The 22,219-nt window shown below is 38.3% G+C and overlaps 3 protein-coding genes and 1 long non-coding RNA gene across 4 annotated transcripts; 2 read left to right on the top strand and 2 right to left on the bottom strand.

The window, feature by feature from the left end:
* Positions 1-783: 783 nt before the first annotated feature.
* Positions 784-1,924, top strand: LOC129766344 (uncharacterized). The gene is made up of 2 exons (XM_055766862.1): positions 784-1,474; positions 1,533-1,924. Exons 1-2 carry the CDS (start codon positions 784-786, stop codon positions 1,922-1,924), a joined length of 1,083 nt encoding a protein of 360 aa, XP_055622837.1.
* Positions 1,925-2,939: 1,015 nt separating this feature from the next.
* On the bottom strand, positions 2,940-4,100 carry LOC129769017 (uncharacterized). The gene is made up of 3 exons (XR_008741787.1): positions 3,986-4,100; positions 3,643-3,926; positions 2,940-3,586 (listed from the first exon to the last, which is right to left on the bottom strand). It is a non-coding gene; the product is annotated as an uncharacterized LOC129769017 (long non-coding RNA).
* An 8,385-nt stretch (positions 4,101-12,485) lies between these two features.
* On the top strand, positions 12,486-13,358 carry LOC129769009 (mitochondrial pyruvate carrier 2-like). Its single transcript, XM_055771014.1, has 3 exons — positions 12,486-12,776; positions 12,954-12,994; positions 13,050-13,358. Exons 1-3 carry the CDS (start codon positions 12,692-12,694, stop codon positions 13,266-13,268), a joined length of 345 nt encoding a protein of 114 aa, XP_055626989.1. The 5' UTR covers positions 12,486-12,691; the 3' UTR covers positions 13,269-13,358.
* A 990-nt stretch (positions 13,359-14,348) lies between these two features.
* On the bottom strand, positions 14,349-15,085 carry LOC129769008 (microtubule-associated protein Jupiter). The gene is made up of 2 exons (XM_055771013.1): positions 14,954-15,085; positions 14,349-14,860 (listed from the first exon to the last, which is right to left on the bottom strand). Exon 2 carries the CDS (start codon positions 14,827-14,829, stop codon positions 14,473-14,475), a length of 357 nt encoding a protein of 118 aa, XP_055626988.1. The 5' UTR covers positions 14,830-14,860; positions 14,954-15,085; the 3' UTR covers positions 14,349-14,472.
* Between the last annotated feature and the right edge of the window lie 7,134 nt (positions 15,086-22,219).

Below are 22,219 nucleotides of genomic sequence, written 5' to 3'. Positions count from 1 at the left end.
TATGCCAACCAAATTTTAGTGCATATGATGTTATATACAAGCTTCGTATGTGATTTAATGTTTGCTGGGTTGTTCTGCCATAAAAAATATTTCTAGTGAATATGTTAGTTATAAAATAAAAAATAACTCATGTGTTGTAAGTGTGTTTAAATGTTTCAACGATCTACACATACATACATACGTGTTGTAAATTTTTATAAAAATCAGTATTTCTTCGTTGGTATTTTGGATATCCACCAAGGCTGCAATGATATCAGGGCAAAAGTACTTATGTGTATGAGTTCCAAACTTCATACACACCAGATGGACCAACCAGAAAGTCTGCCGGGCCGCAGATTGAATATCGCTGGTCTAACGTCATGTGTATTGATATAAACTAAATATAATAACTTTTCTGTATTAAAACTATACAAAATGTCATACGGTGAGTCAAATATCTTTGATGGGATGAATAGAGCTTCTTATTTTTCAAAAACCTGTGAATGATTGTTATATCCAAAAAGTCTGCAACAAAAATAAAAAGTGTTTTACAGATATGTCTGTAAATTTACCAACATATTTGTAAATCTGGCATCTCTGGTGGTCTGAGAATTTATTGCAAGAAATCGCTTGAAAACATGCATGAATTTGCTTGAAAATGAAGTGGATTGAGTCCGCATCACTTAGCACAAAACTAGTGCTTTATATCAGTTAACGCCCGTAATAGATAAATATAGAGTTAAACGGGTCTGTGGAAGAACCGCAGCTACGTCACATACTACGTTCGATGACAAGTTTCCGTTAATGCTCCCGGAGAAACCAGTGACCAAGATGATTGCGGATGATTTTCACCGAATCTTCCGTCAAGGGAACTCGGAAACAATGGTGTATAACATTCGTCAGTCCTACCATATTGCTCAACTGGGGATAGTCGTGCAACAAGTAGTCGCAAAATATCGGTGTAAATTGATAAAAGCAATGCCCAAAGAACCACAGATGGCACCACATCCTGTTGCTCGTCTATCGTCATTCACCCGACCATTTACTTATGTCGGTATTGATCTGTTCGATCCCTTGTTAGTGAAAGTAGGTCGAAGTACGGCTAAAAGTTGGATATGTTTGTTCACCTATTTTACTAATCGCGCCGTCCATGTAGAGGTTGCCTACAATTTGTCTAAATCATCATGCGTAAAGTGCATTCGTCGTTTTGTCTGTCGTCGTGGTGCGCCAGCCGAGATTCATACCGATAACGGCACCAATTTCCAAGGCGCAGAGAATTTGTTACGAAAGCAGATTAATGCAATACACAACGAACTTGCATCAACTTTCACCAACACAGATACTAAATGGATGTTTATACCACCAGAAGCACCTCACATGGGTGGCGCGTGGGAAAGAAAGGCTCGATCCATAAAGTCGGCCATGCAGGTTGCGTACAACAACGATCGAAAGCTTGATGATGAAGGGTTAGAAACGTTGATTGTGGAAGCCGAGAGTATTGTGAACAGTCGACCGTTAACCTTTCTACCTTTAGACGACCTATCTACCTTTAGACGACGATGAAGGGGAAGCACTTACGCCGAATCACTTTTTGATGGGAAACTCAAGAGGTGTTCGTCAGCCAACTGTACTGTTCAGTGATCCAGTATCTGCGGTTAAAAACTCCTGGAACCAGATTCAGTACCAATTAGATGTTTTCTGGAAAAGATGGATCCGGGAATACCTCCCAATATTGACAAAACGGATGAAATGGTTTGGTGATATGAAGCCAGTAGCTGAAGGGGATCTAGTCCTGATTGTCGATGATATCCATAGGAATGGTTGGATACGTGGACGTGTTAAGGAGGTTGTTACGGCGAAGGATGGTGAAGTTCGGCAAGACATTGTACAAACTGCCAGAGGGATGTTGAGAAGACAGATCGAAGTTGGCTGTATTGGAGGTTGAGTATGAAAGTAAAACTGGGACCGATGGCCAGTGTTACGGGGGGGGGGGGAGAATGTTGCCGCTGGGTTCACTGTTCCAAGTATGTGTTTCAAATGGTCACCCTAACTCAACTTGACGTCAAATGTCAACGACGAACGCACGGGGTGAGAGCTGTTAGCGAAAAGAAGAAAAAGAGAAAAACTACTTCCGCCAACGAACGCGAAAAAACGTACACGTTCAAACGTGAAAAGGTGACTGCTAAAGGATATTTTTCGTAGATTTAAAGTTAGACTTTTAGAAACATAAGATTTGTTTATTCAGTATAACACATCAGTGAATTTGTTTAACTAGAATAAGAGTTGAATTTCTTCACCTAAAATTCATGTACGTGAGAACACCGAATGTGTGAGTCATTTTATAAATGTCACCACGGAAGCCATATTTGATTAAATATATTTTGCAGTTTAAAGCTGCGCTAAACCAAGAATAACTGTGTTTATTGCTGCTAAGAACCCGGTGTCCGAAACAGAAATCGTCGTTTTTTTCGCCCCAACAGTCAACAATGTCGATAATGTAATACAAAAATAACTTGATCTATTACGACTGTAAATTGAAAATACGACGAATGGCTTGTACGAAAACAAGGATGGGATTTGCGTACGTATCCTATTCGTTCGAAAACTATAATAAGGGTGATAATCAAAATCAAAACAAAACTCGAGTCTTAAAGCCCAGAAAAATACCCAACGAACCTTCCGTCTCCGTCAATTATTCCTTTCTACAAATTCTGCCGGTCGTTTTTGTTGAACGTATGCTGACGGGACGTTACGTTGCCGGTGTATGTGAATATTTTCATAAGAATTGCATGGTAGAATAATTGACGTAAGGCGACGTGACGGGACGTGAACGTAACGTGGATGTTGTGTGTGAATCGCACTTAATAAGTCACAGGGCGGGATTTAATTTTGATTTTCAAACAGAACTGGCATCCCTGTCAGGAAATATTTCAAACGCCTCAGTTTCAAACTACCCACAATCCGTTTTGCCTGCCAAGATCGGGTCGATGAAATGTCAACAATCGACCTCAAATGCTGCCACCTTGCAATCGATTTATCGACCTTTCATATGCATTCATCGAACAACTTGACGCCACTTTTTTGCCAACATATGCAAGGCGTCGACCTGCATGTAACGCTGCTTCCAACACTGATCGTCTCTTGTTTGTATTGGTTTGTTATGAAACATGAAAAGGAAAAACATTGATCGATTTTAATCATTTTATTGAAAAAAATAATAAAAATCCATGTATAATAAAAATAATAATGTATATAATGGAATCGGTGCATCCGGGTTGTCTGGATTGACGATTCAAATCCGACTGAGTACATTGATGAATACCTCCTTGCCCTTGATGACACAGATATGTGGCTGAGGAGGATTCTGCAATGTGCGTGAAGCACGGGATCTCCGATGGGGAAAATTGCTCGAAATACTATCGATGGCCAGGTCCTGATACTGTTGCTGTTGATGCTGTTCCCCGGAATAGCACCCTGGTCTTAAAGGATACTGCTGCGGGAAAGCTGATGCTGTTGGCTGGTGTGACAGAAGTAGAAATAAGCAATGTAATGATGAGGGAAATCATCTTTCTCACTCGCCGATTGATTGAGTCGGATGTATTCATAGCTGAAACAAAATAAAATGATTAGTAAGTGAAAAGCAGAAATGAATTCCCTACTCACCAGTTGTATGATCCGGATAAAAATGCGAACATTAAAATATCATGCGATTACGTTCGCTTACCTCGCCTGTTTTCATTCTACTATACAACGGAATCAGTCAAATTCTGCTGCTGCTGTTAATGCTGTCCCCCGGCATTGCCAACAGGGGTTGGAGGTTACTGCTGCAGGAAAACGGATGTTGTTGGCTGCTGTGATAGAAGTGGAAATCCGCACTGTGGTGATGGGAGAAATCATCTTTCTCACTTACCGATTGATGGAAGCAAACGAGTCGAATGTATTCATAGCTGATAAGACAAGATAAAATAATTAATAATTAAAAAGCCGAAATATATTTCATACTCACCAGTTGTATGATCCATTTGTTTTTGTTTGAGATGACAGTATAGCGGAGTGGAAAAAAGAACCACCAGTGATGCCATTTGGTTTGTTTAATTATTCAGTATTTTCGACTAACGAACTATCCGCGTTGGCGATAGTGGGGAATAGGCATGACAGTATGGATTTGCAGAAGGAATGAATACACTTTTAAAATGAAAATTATGAATGAACATGATTTTTCCTTAATCAAATTAGTACTCTATGTAAGTGAAAATCACCATTGCCTGCAAGTGGTGAAAAAATGTCATAAAAAATATGTTTTGAGATAATTTTATATTATAATGACAAGTTTTTTTGAGAATATCCGAACGTCTATAGAAAATAATTCAAGTTATGGTCATGACAACGTACTTTAAGTAGAAAAAATTATACCAAGAAAAAAATTTCATACAAATTTTAGCAAATATAAACTGATTCGGGCCGACTAATATGATAGAGAATAGCTTGCCTCATACAAACTAATGCCGTATCCAGATGTCGATACCTAATCGTCGTTATCGTGAATAGGTAACAGCGTTACGGTCGTTGTTAGGTCGATGTTTTTTTCGTCGATTGGATTGTGGGAAACCAATACAAACAAGCGACAAGCAGTGCTGGAAGCAGCGCTGCAAGCAGGTCGACGCCTTGCACATGTTGGCGAAAAAGTGGCGTCAAGTTGTTCGATGAATGCATATGAAAGGTCGATAACTCGATTGCAAGGTGGCAGCATTTGAGGTCGATTGTTGACATTTCATCGACCCGATCTTGGCAGGCAAAACGGAATGTGGGCAGCAGTGGAACTCCATACCAAGACGGGTCTATGGTACTAGGTGAGGCCGTTTCGTCACTAAGTAGGTTAGGGGAGCGGTATATGAAAACAGCACGGAAGAAAGTAGAAGGGGAATTATTTGCTTGTAGCGTGAAAGAGACAGACTGATCACGAGCGACCTTCGGCAATAGCGTATTGTGTTTTGTTTACAAACAAAACACAGTAGACTTCCAAGATGGCTGAAGAGTGGTTTTAGCAAGTTGGCCCACCTTAGTATATACTTCTAGGCGCCTTGCTCCATACAATTCACTGACTAAAAAGTGTCCACATTTTCATCGCTTGTTTACGTGAAGAATATAATTTTTTCAGGCACACTTGATTTGAGAGTGTATGGATTTCTAGCTGTCTTGACGCAAGGTCTTTAATGAAGAATGAGAAGATGGGAAGATGTATATAAACATGTTTATAATTACATAAGTTTATTCAAATATTAATATTGCCCTTATTTAACTATTCAGTGCAATTTTATCAAAATTTGGAAGAGAAATTAAAAAAGGAATGTGATTTTTCAATATTTTTATGAGACGTCTATTAAAAATCCATGATTACCTTTGCTTTATTATTTACCCCCCATTATTTGTTAATTTTTCCTGCTTTTCGTTCTTTGACCTATCCTTTTGACAATTCTCGCGTAACTTTTGAAAAGGTCCTATGTAACAAATGTAAACAAATCGAGTTAATGGATGCACGCTATTAGTTTTCAATCATTGGATGCATTACAAAAACAATCGTTCACGTATCTATTTTCTACATCTTTTTATCGCCGATACAAAAAATATCCTGTACATAGGGATTTTAAGTACCCGGCTGTTACTTCGGACGTAACTTACCTCCGACGCCCGAAACGTCCAATGTACTAAAGCAGTCAAAACAACACGATGTCGTACTTCGGTCATTTTGAGTTTTTGTTTTTTTACAGGTGTTGTTAACGATTTCAGTGCAATTCAACGAGTGATAACAATAATAATCTGTCCTAAGAACGGAATGCTGATATTTGGATTGTTGTTTAGTAGTCAGTTTCAAATTCTTATCGTGCAACGTAATATGTCCAATGTGCAAACGCGGGCAGTCAAAACGTCCAAAGTAACATTTTTCACTCCGAAACTTCAACTTTAATCTCAAATTACGGAACAACAGTTACGATTGGTTTTTCAGAGTTATTCTTGACTGCTAGTGGTGAGAGTAGCGATAAAGATCGATTGCTTTTAAGACAATTCGCGGAATAATGTTCGGGTTTTCAACTTCGTTTTTCTCGAGTTGACTAAAATGTTACATTGGACCTTTTCACAAGTTACGCGAGAATTCATTTTGAGAGGTTTAAAATTGCGACAAGATAGAAATTTGGTGTGAAAGAGCGAATTGTGGAAAATTAGGTCGCAAATTCTCTAAACTTTATAATTGAAGTTTTTATGTAGTATGTAATTTTTGTAAGTTTTGTTTTGTTTGAATGTTGTTGATTCATAGAAGAATAAGATTTCATTTGATATTACGATTTTTTAAATCGACTCAATGGTTGTAAAATTATGACGTTTTGGAAGAAATCTTACTTGTTTAATCAGCAAAAGGCCCCAGTGGCATGTGCTGTACACAAAAGTCGTCTCCATTCACATGAATTTTATATTTTTTTTTTCCAATTGTTAACTTTTAAACTTATTTACCTAGCCTTATTTACCTTATTTTTTTATATGCCTAGTAGTAACTTAAAAAAACAAACTCATAAACGACAAAAAGAGTCTTCGATCGTATATTTTTTATATATTTTTCACAGTTTAATAGTAGTTTTATAGCGCTTTTTTAGTTGGAGTGCCTTTTAATTGGCAGATCGCCAGTTGGAGCACGCGCCAATCAAGAAGCAATCATCCGTCATAATTGTATGTCAGTTTTACTCAGTTTTTCAATGCCATTTTTATTGAAGGGTCTTTGAACGTTAAACTCAAAAAATGAAGGCACAGTATAAAAGTATTTAGTTTTGCAGTTTGTTTGACAAATGTATTCGTTTGAAAATATTTAGTAATATATATACATATATAAAGTGGATTATATCACATCCACTATTCAAGGAAGTTAATGATATTTTCTACCATCAATCCAAATGCAGTAATCTTAATTATTATTATGACCGCACTAAAAGACATGAAAAACAACAAGAAAAACGCGAACTTTGAAATTGTGAACTATTGCAGTATTACTGCAGTATTATTGCAGCCATTTCATGCCAAACTGATATAGTGGTTTCCAGATTTTCGTGAAAATAGGTAGCTTGTTTTTGTTATGGTAAAATATTGAACCTGTATTATTTTTTTATTGGGTCCCAGCAAACATTAAGTCGTATGAATAGCTATAATTGGAGGCGATATACATACAACCAAGACACATTTGTATGATATATGATGCATATAACTAGCATATACACGCAAAAGTGGAGGCGATATACGTATATGCCATATTTTGTACGCATATAAAGCCGTATATAACGATATGCGATGGTTTTTGGACTGATATGCGATTTGATCCGACAATGTTACCACTCAATCCATCGATGACATGGAAAATCGTGTTTTTACATTTTATGTGGGTTAAGATATACATGATCGATATTTTGATTGATAGTTTATGCGATTGTGATTTGATACGAATTTATATGTAACTTCCCAGCAAACATTAAATCGTATAATTTTGCACGTGCCAAGTCTTACAAGAAATCCGAATAAATCATAATCGCATATAATATCAATCAAAGTATGTATCGTGTATATTTGAAATCGCATAAAATGTAAAAACTTCATTTTATATACCATTATCAAATTAAGTCGCAATTCGGTATAATAAACATCAATTTTGTGATGGACATTGTCGTAAAATATATTTAATCCGCATCATATGCGTATATTACGCTGATGCAGTTTGTGTGTCATATAAGCGTATAATTTAAATCGATTTAGTACTGTAGTAAATCGTGTTGCATGCTGAAGAAAATCATGAAACAGTAAATCATATTAGATCCTAATAAAGAACATATTACATCATATTGAAATGTCAATGAAATTCTGATTCGAAAGTTTTAACCGCTGTTGAATTAAATTTCAGATAGCCGCGCGAGATAGCTGGTGGATGATAATCCGGACGACCGGAGTACGAACCCACATCGGAGCAGTTTTCACCAAACATCAATCTGTGCCATTTTAAACATTCATATTCCACTCCCAACACAAGTCAATCAAACAATTATTATGTCTACAAACATAAATACTGATATATAAAAATGGCGATTCGTGAGGCTATAATAAACATTTCACGAAAATATTTTGCGCCATTTGTTTTTTTTTCTATGTCTGTAATAAATCGTATATGAGTATGGCAAAAGTCGTATTTGGTGCTTTGACAATTCATGAATATATTCATATTAGATCGCAATTCAATTTCAACATAATCGCTATTATAGCCGGTCAAAGTTGCATATTCATCCAAACAAATTCGGTAGGCATTTGCCTTGTATGTATATGGCCTCCACTTTTGCATGCATATGCCAGTTAGGCGCATTATATGCCAACCAAATTTCAGGGCATATGATGTTATATATACGCTTGTTATGCGATTTAATGTTTGTTGGGTTATCATGTGCAAAGTAATACGATTTAATGTTTACTGGGGTGATTCGATTTTTTTCACTTTTTCCCAAAAATGACTTTTATCAAAAACTCATAACTTTTGAACCACTAAGCCTATTCAGATTATCGATACATCAAATTGAAGTTAATGAGCTAGTCTTTTTTGGAAAAGATATCAAACTTGTAAGAAATTTTAATATTTTTTTTTGTAATTCTTGATTATATCCGTTTTTATAGTTTACATGGTTTCGGGAAAAACGGCGCTGTATTTTTCTATATTTTTTCTTGAAAACTGAGGATTTTTAACTCAAAACTAGATATGTTCTTTTTTTCTTTTTTGAGTTATAATTTTTCAAAGTTAACCGATAGTTCGGAATATTAATTTCTTCCCCTTTTTCCTATTCTAAAAAATTCATAACATTTGAACTGCTAGAGCGATTCAAATGATAGATATATCAAATTAAAGCCTAGAATTTTTTGGAAAAATATTGCACTTGCAAAAAAAATCAATTTTGTTTTCGTGATTAATAATTGTATCTGTTTTTTTACAAATCAAAACAATTATTTATTTATAAATAATAAAAAAGACGGGTGAGTAATGTCGGAGACATAACCGGAGTGACGTAGGACTATACAAACGGGACAGCTTTTGTTAAATATATATTTTAAATATATTGTTTTATTTTCTTCTTCTACGTGAATACCTACCTATCTACCTGAAAAATGGATTAGTTTACTGTTTACTCTTTATGAATATGTTGATGGTTCTGAAAAGAACCTTTGGTGTTGTGTTTTTGTTATCACTCGATATTCCCATCTTGTTCGGTTAAACCTTCCTGTTTAGCTATTGCGTTTGCCACTCGCCACAGCTTTCACAGTTGGAAAATTTCTTCCCATCCAGCTTGTGACATGTTGTTCAGTAAATTACATTTAATGCGACGTGCCGGAGAAACACTTTGCCACTCACTGAAACTAATTGTTACCTTGATGAGCGCCGAACCGAAGCTGCTCTGTTCTTGATGCGGGTTTTCTGATTGTCGTGAGCAGCTTTGCAAGCCAACTCGAGCACTCCGACGGCCGAAACTCTATAATCGCTGTTAGGTATACTGGTGCTCCGGCACCAATCCGTTCGGCCTAGTTACCCTTGCGGAGCAATCAGTGAATGCGACCAACAGGGAACTGGAGACCTGCACGGTTCGAGTGAGACTTTGCCTTTCCCTTAACTTGTCCTCCTTTGTTACGTCCACGATGCCGATGCCGTACAACCACACGGGTTTACGGTTTGAAAGAAAATAAGATATTTTTTTGGGGTCCGTGTGTTTTATACTCTAGCGGTACACACTCACAGGATAGAGACAAATCGGCAGACTCAGCCAGAGGGGCGAGTCCAACGAGACGAACGAATGAGCGTTAAAAGGGAGCGATGGCAAAAAAATACATTCATTACGATTTGTTCGCTCGTTGGATTTACATGAAGGCTAAAAAGGGTCCTTTTCAGGATCACACAATTATCTTCAATCTAAAGAGTTTATTGTTTTGTTATCACTCGATATTCCCATCTTGTTCGGCTAAACCTTCCTGTTTAGCGATTTGTTGCCACTCGCCACAGCTTTCACAGTTGGAAAAATGTCCAACTAAATAAGTCGCATTACATGTCCGTCCAATTAGCTAAATGTCGAACTAATTGTAAATTACTGTACTTTCAATCTGGAAACAATTTAAGAATTGGAGAAATTGAATAATCAGGAAAGTCCCCAACTATCAATAAGCTCAGAACAACTGTCAAATTCACATACTCATCAGATCCTGGCAAACAAATTATGAAAAAATCAATTTGTGTTTTATTATTATTTTGGATAATGTTTTAGAAGGCATTTAACTTTATTTTCTAAACTCTTTTTTGGAAGGTTTAATGGCCCTGAAAAGCGCCTTGTTTTATGGAATGGTTCCAATTTAGAAAACTTAGTACTCGTGGTTTTGAAAAAAACCATTTCGAACGCCCTCGATGCCGCCTTGTTCTGGATTTGCCACCAAAGCAGATTGTGTAAAGAACAAACTTTTTTCTTCTGCTACCTGCTGCCGTTTTGCGATTGCGTTTGCCACTCGCCACTCGTTGCAACTGCCTGTTGTCTTGATGTCCACCGAACCGAATGTGTTCTGTTCCGAATGCGGGTTTTATTATCGTCGCGAGCAGCTTTGCCAGCTAACTCGATAACATCGGCGGCCGAAACTATATGTCGCCTGCTAGGCGAACCGATGTGGTGTACGGTTTGAATGAGAATGATCGTTACGGAAGGAAGGAAGGTATTGTATTATAGAGACTTTAATCTTTTGCAGTTCATTCGTCTCTAGCCTTGAGAAAGGCCCTTTGAAAACTCTACTCTACTCTACTTCAGCGCTACCAACTCCGCCCTCTTGCCTTGAGAAAGGCACTCGATCCCTCGCCGTCCAGCTCGTCCAGCAACTATGTTGTCCAGTCGGTGTCCACACAAAGAATGATAGTTACGGAAGGAAGGAAGGAAGGTCTTGTATTATAGAGACTTTAAACTTTTGCAGTTCATTCGTCTCTCGCCTTGAGAAAGGCCCTTTGAAAACTCTACTCTACTCTATTACTCTACTCCAGCGCTACCACCTCCGCCCTCTTGCCTTGAGAAAGGCACTCGATCCCTCGCCGTCCAGCTCGTCCAGCAACGATGTTGTTCAGTCGGTGTCCACACAAAGAATGATCGTTACGGCAGCGGAGCGGGGATTTTTAAGCTGACTGGCTGGCTCGAGAATTACGCATGTGTGAGACTGCGACCAATGTTTCGTTCATTTTTTTCTTTTTCCTTCCGAATCGTGCTTCATTCTATTTCGTTGCTGCTCTGGTTGCCCGTTTTGGTCGGTACGATTTGAGGAGCACAAAATGGACCAATCAAAAATGGGCACATAGTGCATTTTGACAATGCTTGATATTTCACAATTATTCAATTATTTATCTCAAGAAAAATGAAATGTTATTCGTTATGATAGATGCGTAGATATATTTCCTATCAATTGATGCAAAAACCTTTGCGATCTATTGAGAAATGATCGAGTTATAAGCGTTCCAAATCTTGCATTTTTTCCTACTTGTTCAGTGCCTAGATTTCCATTTCACCCCCTATATCTTCCGGTTAGACGTAGTCCTACGTCAAAATGGCTTTTTACGGAGTGTGTTCGAAACTGAAAAAAGAGAAATTTATTCAAAAATCATATTTTTATGTTGTTTTTTAAGCGTACATACATTATTTAGTCGAATAATTATTGTATCATTCAATTTATCCCGTGAGAATGCTTTAAAATATTTCAACTGAAGTTCTTACCACATTTTAATTTTTTTTATTCAATGTTCAGTTTCTATGGCGAAGCTTTATTCGTAAATTACACATTTTTCATCATTGGTGGAATACGACCATCTTCTTCTTCTTCTTCAATGGCACTAACGTTCCTAGAGGAACTTCGCCGTCTCAACGTAGTATTACTTGCGTCATTTTTATTAGTACTTAGTTGAGATTTCTATGCCAAATAACACGCCTTGAATGCATTCTGAGTGGCAAGCTCTAGAATACGCGTGATCACAGTGCAAGTCGGAGGAAATATCTTTGACGAAAAATTCCCCCGACCAGAACGGGAATCGAACCCGAACACCCGGCATGTTAGTTATGACGCTAACCACTCGGCCACGGGTGCACAAAGAATACGACCATAAATGTTGTTATGAATAGCACAGCAAGTTATGATTACAATACATATGGGTTTATTTTGATAATGCATTATACATAAGCCGATAAAAATGCATTATAATATTTTTCCACAGCGTTTCAGCGTTTATATGTATATTTTATTCAATTTTCAGTTCATAATTTCTATCCCATTCGCCGTGTTTATCATGATGATGTCAACACTATATACGAACCTCCCACCTTATATATGATGTCTCCCACCCTCTTAGAGACATCTTAACAATATGTTCAATTTTAAGAGCGTAAACCATCTGTCAATTTTTTCACTGTTTACATTTTCTTGCCACAAATCGTTGCCACTTTTTTCTCTCAAGTTCCACTTCTCTTCTCTGCTCCCTGTTCTTTTTTTTTTGTTTTGACATAGCTTCATTTCACTTGTTGATTGGTCTCAGGTGTTTCTGGTTGATTGAAAACAAAATAATTTATTCTCGTTATAGAAATTGAAGTCGCAAAATATCCATTACGGTTTTAGTTAACTAACGTTTTGTGAGATGTCGAAGTTATACGTTGGTTTAGTGAACACTACGGATCGTTACGTTCCAAACAAGCTGAGGCCGCTTTGGAATCATGCAGCAGGTATCGAAACATATGTTTTCACAAATCCTCCAAATTATATAACATTGACGCATGATAGCTCCTTGTTTACCGTCATGACCGTGAAATGATATTTGAATGGTGTAGTTTATTTAAAAATCACTCACTATATCATATAACACTTTATTCTAACGTGCTTTTACATATTTGAAATAATAGGGCCGAAAACCGTCTTCTTTTGGGCTCCAGTATTCAAATGGGTAAGTTGATGAATACCGTTAAATATGAAATGTTACTGTACGAACATATTTACAGGGTTTGGTAGCGGCCGGCTTAAGTGATCTACGTCGTCCCGCTGATCAGCTTTCAGTATCCCAATCAGCTTCTCTAGCTGCTACTGGTTTAATATGGTCTCGTTACTCGTTGGTGATAATTCCGAAAAATTACGGTCTTTTTTCTGTCAATGTGTTTGTAGCGATTACCCAAATAGTGCAGCTGTATCGTGCCTGGGATCACAGTCGAACCCATAAATAGAAATGCGAGTAGAGACCGAAATGTTGTGATTTTTAAAAGTGAATAAAAATGCTTCCTTTATGTTTTCGATCTAACAGGTGGAACATGTTATGTATGAATTGATTATTTTTTTATCATCCTAAGCTGGGTTTAAAATACAGCGTCAATGCTTGCTATAATGCCCTTCTGACGCAGTCTTTCGACTTGCTATCACAAGATAGCGTGTTCTGTGTAAACAATGACGAAGCAAACAGTCGTTCGGCGATTAAATTTCGAATTCAAATTCATGCCATGCGTCTCTTTTATTTTTAACATCTGTTAACACGTTGAGTGCCACGCGGTTTTATAGCAACTTTCCCTTCAGGCCACAAGCTGATATCGTACAGCAATGCGAAGCGCAATACTGGAAAATTAGAATTTAATCGATGGAAATTTTTGAACGTATTCGGGCTATTGTTTCTTATAGAAAAAACTTATTTCTGCTCGAAAGCAGTGAGACCTTTATCATCATATTTTATACTGTCAGTCACCGGTGACTGACGCGGCCTTAACGGAAAGCTCGGTGTTGGTCATCGATGACTGACGTGATAGTCAACGTGTTAATGACGTAAAATAACGTCGACGACGACACAAACGTTGCAATCCGTTATTGAGAGCGTCTTCATGGAAACACCTTAGAAAAGAAAAAAACTAGAAAAACTATCAATGCGACGTGACGCACAACACGGCATTATGAACCAAGCTTAATCATTTCCACTGCTTCCAAATTTGATGTCATGTTACCGTTCCGCACAGAAAAGGTATCTGCAATACATTATAATTTTACTAACCTTAAAGATGGACCAGTTAGCAGATGGTCAGTAGAAGGATCTTCAGTTCGAACTACGTTCGTCATTGGGAGCAGATTTGCAGCCATCTGGCTCCAAAGTCCTTTATGATGTGGAAAATGAACCGCACATGATCGTCATTCGTGTTGCTTTCATTTTTATTTACTGCATTCGATATACATATGTTAATATAAATAGTTTGAGATCTATAGGTTTGAATGAAATTATGTTTATCGATAGTAATTGTACGTAATTTAATAAAACGCGAGAACGATTCATTCTTTGGTAACAGTATGAATATTTCAAATCATAAAATATGCACCTAGATAAAGTCGTATAAAAACGTAATATATTTAATTAAGAATAGTTATGTCGAGTTCTGTCACAATAGCATCATTTCACCACAAGCCCGAAGAGTAACCACCGGGCGGAACACGCGTACGACCGTTCATTGGGGTTTCTTGTTCAGGTCGATCAGCGTGCTGTGTAACACTCTCTTCGGAACTTGCTTTATCTGTTTCCATTCCAGCTATTGTTTGATTGTTTCTCAATTGTTGAACTTGGGTGTTTGGATCAGTGGTTCCCATTACGGTATTCATATTGGAAGAGTTTTGTTGATTGTAATTAGGTCGTGGAGGATTCACTTTAACCTCAGATGATCCAAAAATATCCGAATGACCTCCACCTGGTGGTTTCAGTACACGACTGGATGTCTTCATATCAGTTATACCAATGTTGAATTCAGTTGAACTCATCTTCGCCTTGTAACCAGCAACTTTTCTTGACCTACATGGAATAAATAAATCGATATGTACGTTTCTTCCACTTAGTGAATTGTTCAAAATTAACGCTATTCAGATGAATGTTGTGTATACCTACCAAAATCCGTAGAGCAAAATTTTCTAATTATTTCATATGATTACCTTCCGTATATTTTGGTAAAATTATGAATAGATTGCTGCTTCTGCAATCGTAAAATGTAAATGTCGAATAACGGATGTATACAGCGGCACATGCGCACATGCAAATTTGCGATGAAGGAACAGTGTCGACATCTGCCGTGGAGGAAAGCAATCTGCGTTGACGAATCTACAGTGCCGACATCTGGTGACGATACTCGTGCCTGTAAGACTTATTACTTTAGCAGTAGTGTTTGCCGATTGATCCACGTCAATCTATCCAGCGAGGCAAAGTTTATCGATCTGAACCATATTATGCTTTTTGGAAAGCTTACGCAACGTACCATAGCGTACTTCCGGGGATTTTTAACGTACCTCAATAGTTTCGGAGTTCTATAACATTTTAAGTACGCGCTGGAGTAAATTTTGATCGTCCATAACTTCTTAACAGCTTGACACAGAAACACCAAAATAGCAAATATCGAATGTACCAAAATTGTACTTTTAGAAAATGTGTGGGTTTTGTAACTTACTTCAAAAATTGACATACTTCTCTTATTAAAAAATCTGAAAAAAATTCATATGCGTTATATGACAACAGATTCGGATTCCTTGTTGAGTTCTAATCGGATTTCATATATATATATATGTCTATACTTAAGTGAAAACAACAGTATTCATGATCAAAATATGTTGTACTCTTGAAATATTTCAATGGGACAATTAAATTAATCTAATTTGTTTTTTTTAATCGACACACTCACAAGATGTTTGATTAGATCAATTCTAATGATTTTCATCCTGTTCTATGCAATATTTCCGAATTCGCCGAAAAAATCTTTTATGAGTCCGTTTCGACGTTACAATTTCATTATGAAGACCAATTGGTTTTTATGTGGCTTTTATACATTCAAGAAAAACTCATTGAACTGCACATTCGAAACATAAAAACTAACGATAGATTTTCCGCAAACAGAATTGGTATGTCACGTACAACGTACCTTCTTAGTTTTGGCTGAAATTTGTATGCGAGATTTTTCATGAAAAAATCCCTCAAATATACCATCTAGTTTTTCATATCGAATTGTTAGAAAAAAGCTAATCAATTTATATGTTTGAGGCATAGAAATTTACGTTAGATCATCCCCAATCAGAATTGGTATGTCACATGCAACGTACCTTGTTAATTTTTGGTGAATTTTTATTTGAACTTATGGAATTTCTATGAAATTTTTCCATCAAATTTGGCATCTAGTTTTCCATCCTGAGTTGTTAGAAAATAGCTCATCGATTTTTATGTTTGAGGCATAGAAATTTACGTTAGATCATCCACAATCAGAATTGGTATGTCACATGCAACGTACCTCGTTAGTTTTTGATGAAATTTTGTAGCATGATTTCAAATCCGATTCCTAACTCATTTCAAAACCCATTCTAAATCCCATACCAAATTCCATTGTCAACTCATTTCCATAAGCAGTTAATTGTTTTCTAACAACTGACTCATGCGCGAGCACTTCAATGTTTACGATTCCCACAAGCATAACTGCATAACTTCGTTAATTACTTTTCTCCCACAAATATCCATCACCCATAAAAACTGGCCACATGCGCTAGCGATATGAATACATTCTTACATCATAACGCGCGCAGTTGATGGCGACAAACTTAAAACCAAAACAGACCTAGTTCTGTTCCGATGAAAAATGCGACAGTTTACAAAGTCGTAACACTTTACGATTTCCCATGAAATCGATATGCACTATGCGATATGTGCGCTTACGCGCAGTAAGCATTTTTTATTCATGACCCCAATCACATCGAACACTGCATTCGATTGATTGGCTATTTCTCTATGTCTTGGCTCCTCCCAACAAATTAAAGAACTCTACACAATTGTTTGGAAGTTAGCTTAAGTCTTTTGTAATTAGTTGTAAGTTAGTTCTGTAGTTACACTCCAAGCGATAGGTCGCATGGAGTTTGGATGCAAATAAAGTTAATACGTAAATGGTAGCAAACGTATTTCATGTGAGATAGTGAAACAACGTCCCTTGTATGTAAAAATTTTCATTTGAACTTATGGAATTTCTATGAAATTTTTTCATCAAATTTGCCATCTAGTTTTCCATCCTGACTTGTTAGAAAATAGCTTAGCGATTTTTATGTTCGAGGCACAGAAATTTACGTTAGATCATCCACAATCAGAATTGATATGTCACATGCAACGTACCTCGTTAGTTTTTTTTTATGAAATTTGTATTTGAACTGATGGAATTTCTATGAAATTTTTCATATCGAGTTGTTAGAAAAAAAAAACTCATCGATTTTTATGTTCGAGGCACATATTTTTACGTTAGATCATCCCCAATCATGAAGTGAAGATTGAAGATTCTTGCATGCGACCAACTGAAATCCGTATCTATTATAAAAAAAAGAGAGTTCTCAGTTCGACAAATTCTTTTCGAGTAACCTTTGAGGGCTCCGCCCTTCCAAACTTCGTTTCGATAGATGCGCTTCGTTTACCTGTTCGATTGTTTGTACCCCGGGTAATGAGTTGCAACAACTGCAAGCAACTTGGTCACACGGCCGTCTACTGTTGCAACAAAAAGCGTTGCGCAGATTGTGGAGAGAGTCATGATGGGACTTCTTGCGCAAAAGAGCGCAAGTGTCTTCATTACGACGGGGCCCCCCATGATCTTTCTCAATGCCCGGTGTACATACAAAGAGGGGAGAAAATCAAGCGTTCCTTAAAGGAATTTTCAAAACGGACTTATGCAGAAATGCTTAAGAATTCCGTGCCAACGACGCAGGACAATCCCTACTCCCTCCTGCAGAACGACGAGCCTGTCTCTGACGCTCCCAACGCGAGAAGTTCTGGTACATTGCAGGGTGCCATCAGGAAAAGGAAAATAACTACATTCCCATCACTCCCCAGTAAGAAGCCCGAAATTTCCCAAGTTGGATTGAAACTTCGAACCGAACGTGCTGAAAATAGACCGAAGCAAGTACCTCCTGGTTTACACGGTCCTTCTACTAACCAGGGGTCCTCAACACGTTCCGGAACGACACCCAATACGTCTGTTCCTTTTTCGCGGTCAAAGCAACAGTCACAACCTGGCTTGTTTGCGCTTTCTGACCTGGTGGACAACATTTTGAATGCTTTGAATATTAATGACTCTCTTAAAAGCATAGTACTATGTTTGCTTCCGGTAGTGAGAACATTCTTGAAAGAAAAATGTGCCTTTTTAGCAGCGTTCATTTCCCTCGATGCCTGATTCAGTGCAAGAGGTGAAGGAATTGACCACTGTAATACAGTGGAATTGCAGAAGCATCATCCCTAAACTAGATCAATTTAAATTTTTAGTTCATTGAAGTTGTCGCTTGCCAGACACAAATCAATGGCAAAGACCTCTGCATTGCCTCTATATATATTTCTCCCAGAACTATGGTTGGCCGCCATCAGTTTTTTTATATCATTGAGGCATTGCCGGAGCCACAGCTAATCTTAGGTGATTTCAACTCCCATGGAATAGCATGGGGGTCACTCTACGATGATAACCGTGCCACTTTGATTTATGATTTGTGCGACAACTTTGAAATGACAATTTTAAATACTGGGGAAGCAACTAGGATAGCCAACCCTCCTGCACGGGCAAGCATGCTAGACATATTACTTTGCTCTTCTTTGTTATCCCTGGATTGCACGTGGAAGGTAATCCAAGATCCCCACGGTAGTGATCACCTGCCAATAATTTTATCGATCGCCAATGAATCAGGTTCTTGTGAGTCAGTCGATATTGCGTATGACCTCACGAAAAATATTGACTGGAGAAAATTTGCAGAAATAACATCTGAAGCACTTGTTTCAATGCATGAACTTCCTCCACTCGAAGAGTATAGCTTTATATCGAGATTGATTTACGAAAGTGCACTTCAAGCTCAAAAGAAACGTGTTCCTGCAACCACTTTCCGACGTCATGCTCCATCACTTTGGTGGGACAAGGAGTGTTCAAAGGTCTACCTTGAAAAATCATCCGCTTTCAAAAAATTCAGGAAAACTGGATTAGTGGAATGGTTTCGAAAGTACCAAGCTCTAGAAGCCAAACTAAAAGGTTTGATCAAAGCAAAAAAGCGTGGATATTGGCGGAAATTCGTCAATGGTTTGTCAAGGGAGAGCGCTATGAGCACTTTTTGGAATATGGCTAGGAGAATGCGTGGCTGGAACCATACAAACGAATGTGAGGAATACTCTGACCGTTGGATTTTCAAATTTGCAAGGAAGGTTTGCCCCGATTCCGTCCCTGCACAACACGTCGTGCGCGATATACCGCTTCAAAGCGATTATAAGAATTTTTCGATGGTGGAATTCTCAATTGCACTTCTCTCATGTAACAATTCAGCTCCGGGGTCGGACAAGATTAAATTCAACTTGTTGAATAATCTTCCCGACTCGGCAAAACAACGTTTGCTGAACTTATTCAACAAGTTTCTGGAACTGAATATTGTCCCGCATGACTGGAGACAAGTGAGAGTGATAGCCATACGAAAACCCAACAAGCCGGCTTGCGATCACAACTCGTATAGGCCGATTGCAATGTTATCCTGTATTCGTAAATTGTTAGAGAAAATGATTCTACTTCGATTGGACAAGTGGGTTGAAGCGAACAATTTGCTGTCAAATACGCAGTTTGGCTTCCTCCGGGGTAAAGGGACGAATGATTGTCTCGCGCTGCTATCTTCTGAAATTCAAATTGCATTTGCTCGTAAAGAACAAATGGCTTCTATTTTCCTGGATATCAAAGGTGCATTTGATTCAGATTCCATGGAAATTCTCTCAGAGAAGCTTCATAATCGTGGACTTTCACCAATTCTGAATAATTTCTTGTACAATTTACTGTCAGAAAAGCACATGACTTTCTCTCATGGCAGCTCGAAATCTTCTCGTTACAGTTTTTATGGGCCTACCGCAAGGCTCCTGCCTAAGCCCCCTCTTGTACAGTTTTTACGTCAATGATATGGATGATTGTTTAACAAGAGACTGCACGCTGAGACAACTTGCAGACGATGGAGTTATTTCCATCACGGGTACTAATCCCGTCGTTCTGCAAAAGTCGTTGCAAGATACCCTGAACAATCCGTTCACGTTGGGTATCGAATTCTCTACGGAGAAAACTGAAATGGACGGTTTTTCTCAAGCTGGAGAGAATACAATATCGTTGCTTGCGTATATCCATGGGGTGTTTGCATTCGACACATACGATGAGTCTCGAAGTCTTGGCAGGAGTACTCCCGCTTACTCTTCGGTTCACAGAATTATCCTACAGATTTCTCATCCGTTGCAAGATCATGAATCCATTGGTGATTGATAACTTCGAAAATCTATTCCAACTGACTCCTCAGTCAAGTTTTATGTCTTTATACCATGTGTGCCTAATCCATGATGTGCACCCTTCACCAGGCATCTCCAACCAAGTTTGCTTTCCATACTTTAGCAATTCCTCTGTCAATTTTGATCTGTCCACGAGACAAAAATCCATGGAATCCAAGATCATCTATGATCCAATGTTATTCCGTCGATATTCTCGGAAAAATATGGGAATGTTAGATCTGATAGAATGTTCTTTACTGACGGTTCATTCATAAACGGGTCCACTGGTTTCGGCATCTTCAATGAAAATTTCAGTGCCTCTTTCAAACTCAAAGATCCTTGTTCCGTGTATGTCGCTGAACTGGGTGCGATATACTACGCACTAGGGATCATTGAAACATTGCCCATCGACCATTATTTTATTTTTTCAGGCAGTCTCAGTTCAATAGAGACAATCCGCTCAATGAAAGTTGATAAACGCTCATCTTATTTCCTAACAAGAATAAGACATCTCTTGAGTGTTTTGGTCGAAAAATTATTCAAGATTACCTTAGCAAGGGTTCCCTCTCATTGCTCGATTCCGGGAAATGAGAAAGCGGACTCGCTAGCTAAGGTGGGCGCATCAGAAGGCACACTTTTTGAAAGGCAAATTGCTTATAATGAATTTTTCCACATTCCTCGTCAGCACACGCTCGTAAGTTGGCAGCGCATGTGGAGTGACGATGAGTTCGGTCGTTGGTTACATACGATTATCCCTAAGGTCTCGACGAGTGCAAGGTTCAAGGGATTGAATGTAGGTCGTGATTTCATTCGCGTGATATCTTGTTTATGTCCAATAACTACAACCTAAACGCGCATCTTTATCGCATTGGGGTCGCAGCAAACAATCTTTGTGATTGTGGCGATGGCTACCACGACATCGAGCATGTTGTCTGGTCGTGTATCCGGTTCCATACTGCCCGCTCTCAGCTCTCTAGAGCACTGAGAGCAAAAGGCAGACAATCGGATATCCCCGTCCGGGATATCTTAGGTAGTCGTAATCCTGATCTTCTGCTTCATCTATACCTGTTCCTCAGAAACGCCGATGTCAACGTGATGATGTTTCCTACGTTGTATCCCTGTATCATATCCCTCCTATCCAATCGATAAACTTTTACTTAGTCGCGGCAATACATACACATACTCTTTACAGATACACAGTTCGAAGGTTTTGCAGGCCACTGATCATTCAACAAGAGCCAAAGGTTGTACCGCTCATGGCAACTCTACACGAGCTGAAGATTGTACCGCCCAGTGACCATTCTACCCTGGATTTCTCGAGTCAAGAGAGACGCACCACGATTGATATGAGGTACAGACTAGGGGGGCGTCGCTGATCAATGGTCAGTTACACCCCAATAGGAAGTATCCCGTGTCGGCCACACATACATAGTACTGGAGACTGCAATATCCCAATTATGAGATCTTTGTAATACTAACCTCGAGCCAACCGCGGGAAATCGGTTACATATTACTAACATAGTTGTAAGACAAAAATTGTCAAAATGTTGGACTCCCGGCCCCGTCAGGCAAACACCACATGTGCCCTAATAAAAAACTATGGATGGGTTATACCTATGATATAACCGCAAGGTTGACGTAGGACTGTCGTTGGCTTAGTAATCATTTGTGTTTTCTCAATTAGCAATAATCGCAAATCGAATGCCCCTCATTGGGTACGATATCGCCGCTGCGCAGAGCTGTTGATTAAATTATTGATTAAACTAGTGAAACAATTTACGAATTCAATTGCAAACAAATCCCAATTTAGGTCAATTCATGCATTATGGTAGTGGTTATTGCAGCTAATAGTTATCAACATTTTGCCAAATCATCAAA

The sequence above is a fragment of the Toxorhynchites rutilus genome, chromosome 2 (genome assembly GCF_029784135.1).
Source record: "Toxorhynchites rutilus septentrionalis strain SRP chromosome 2, ASM2978413v1, whole genome shotgun sequence".
In the NCBI taxonomy this organism is placed as follows: Eukaryota; Metazoa; Arthropoda; class Insecta; order Diptera; family Culicidae; genus Toxorhynchites; species Toxorhynchites rutilus.
This window is presented reverse-complemented; position numbering and strand designations above follow the sequence as displayed.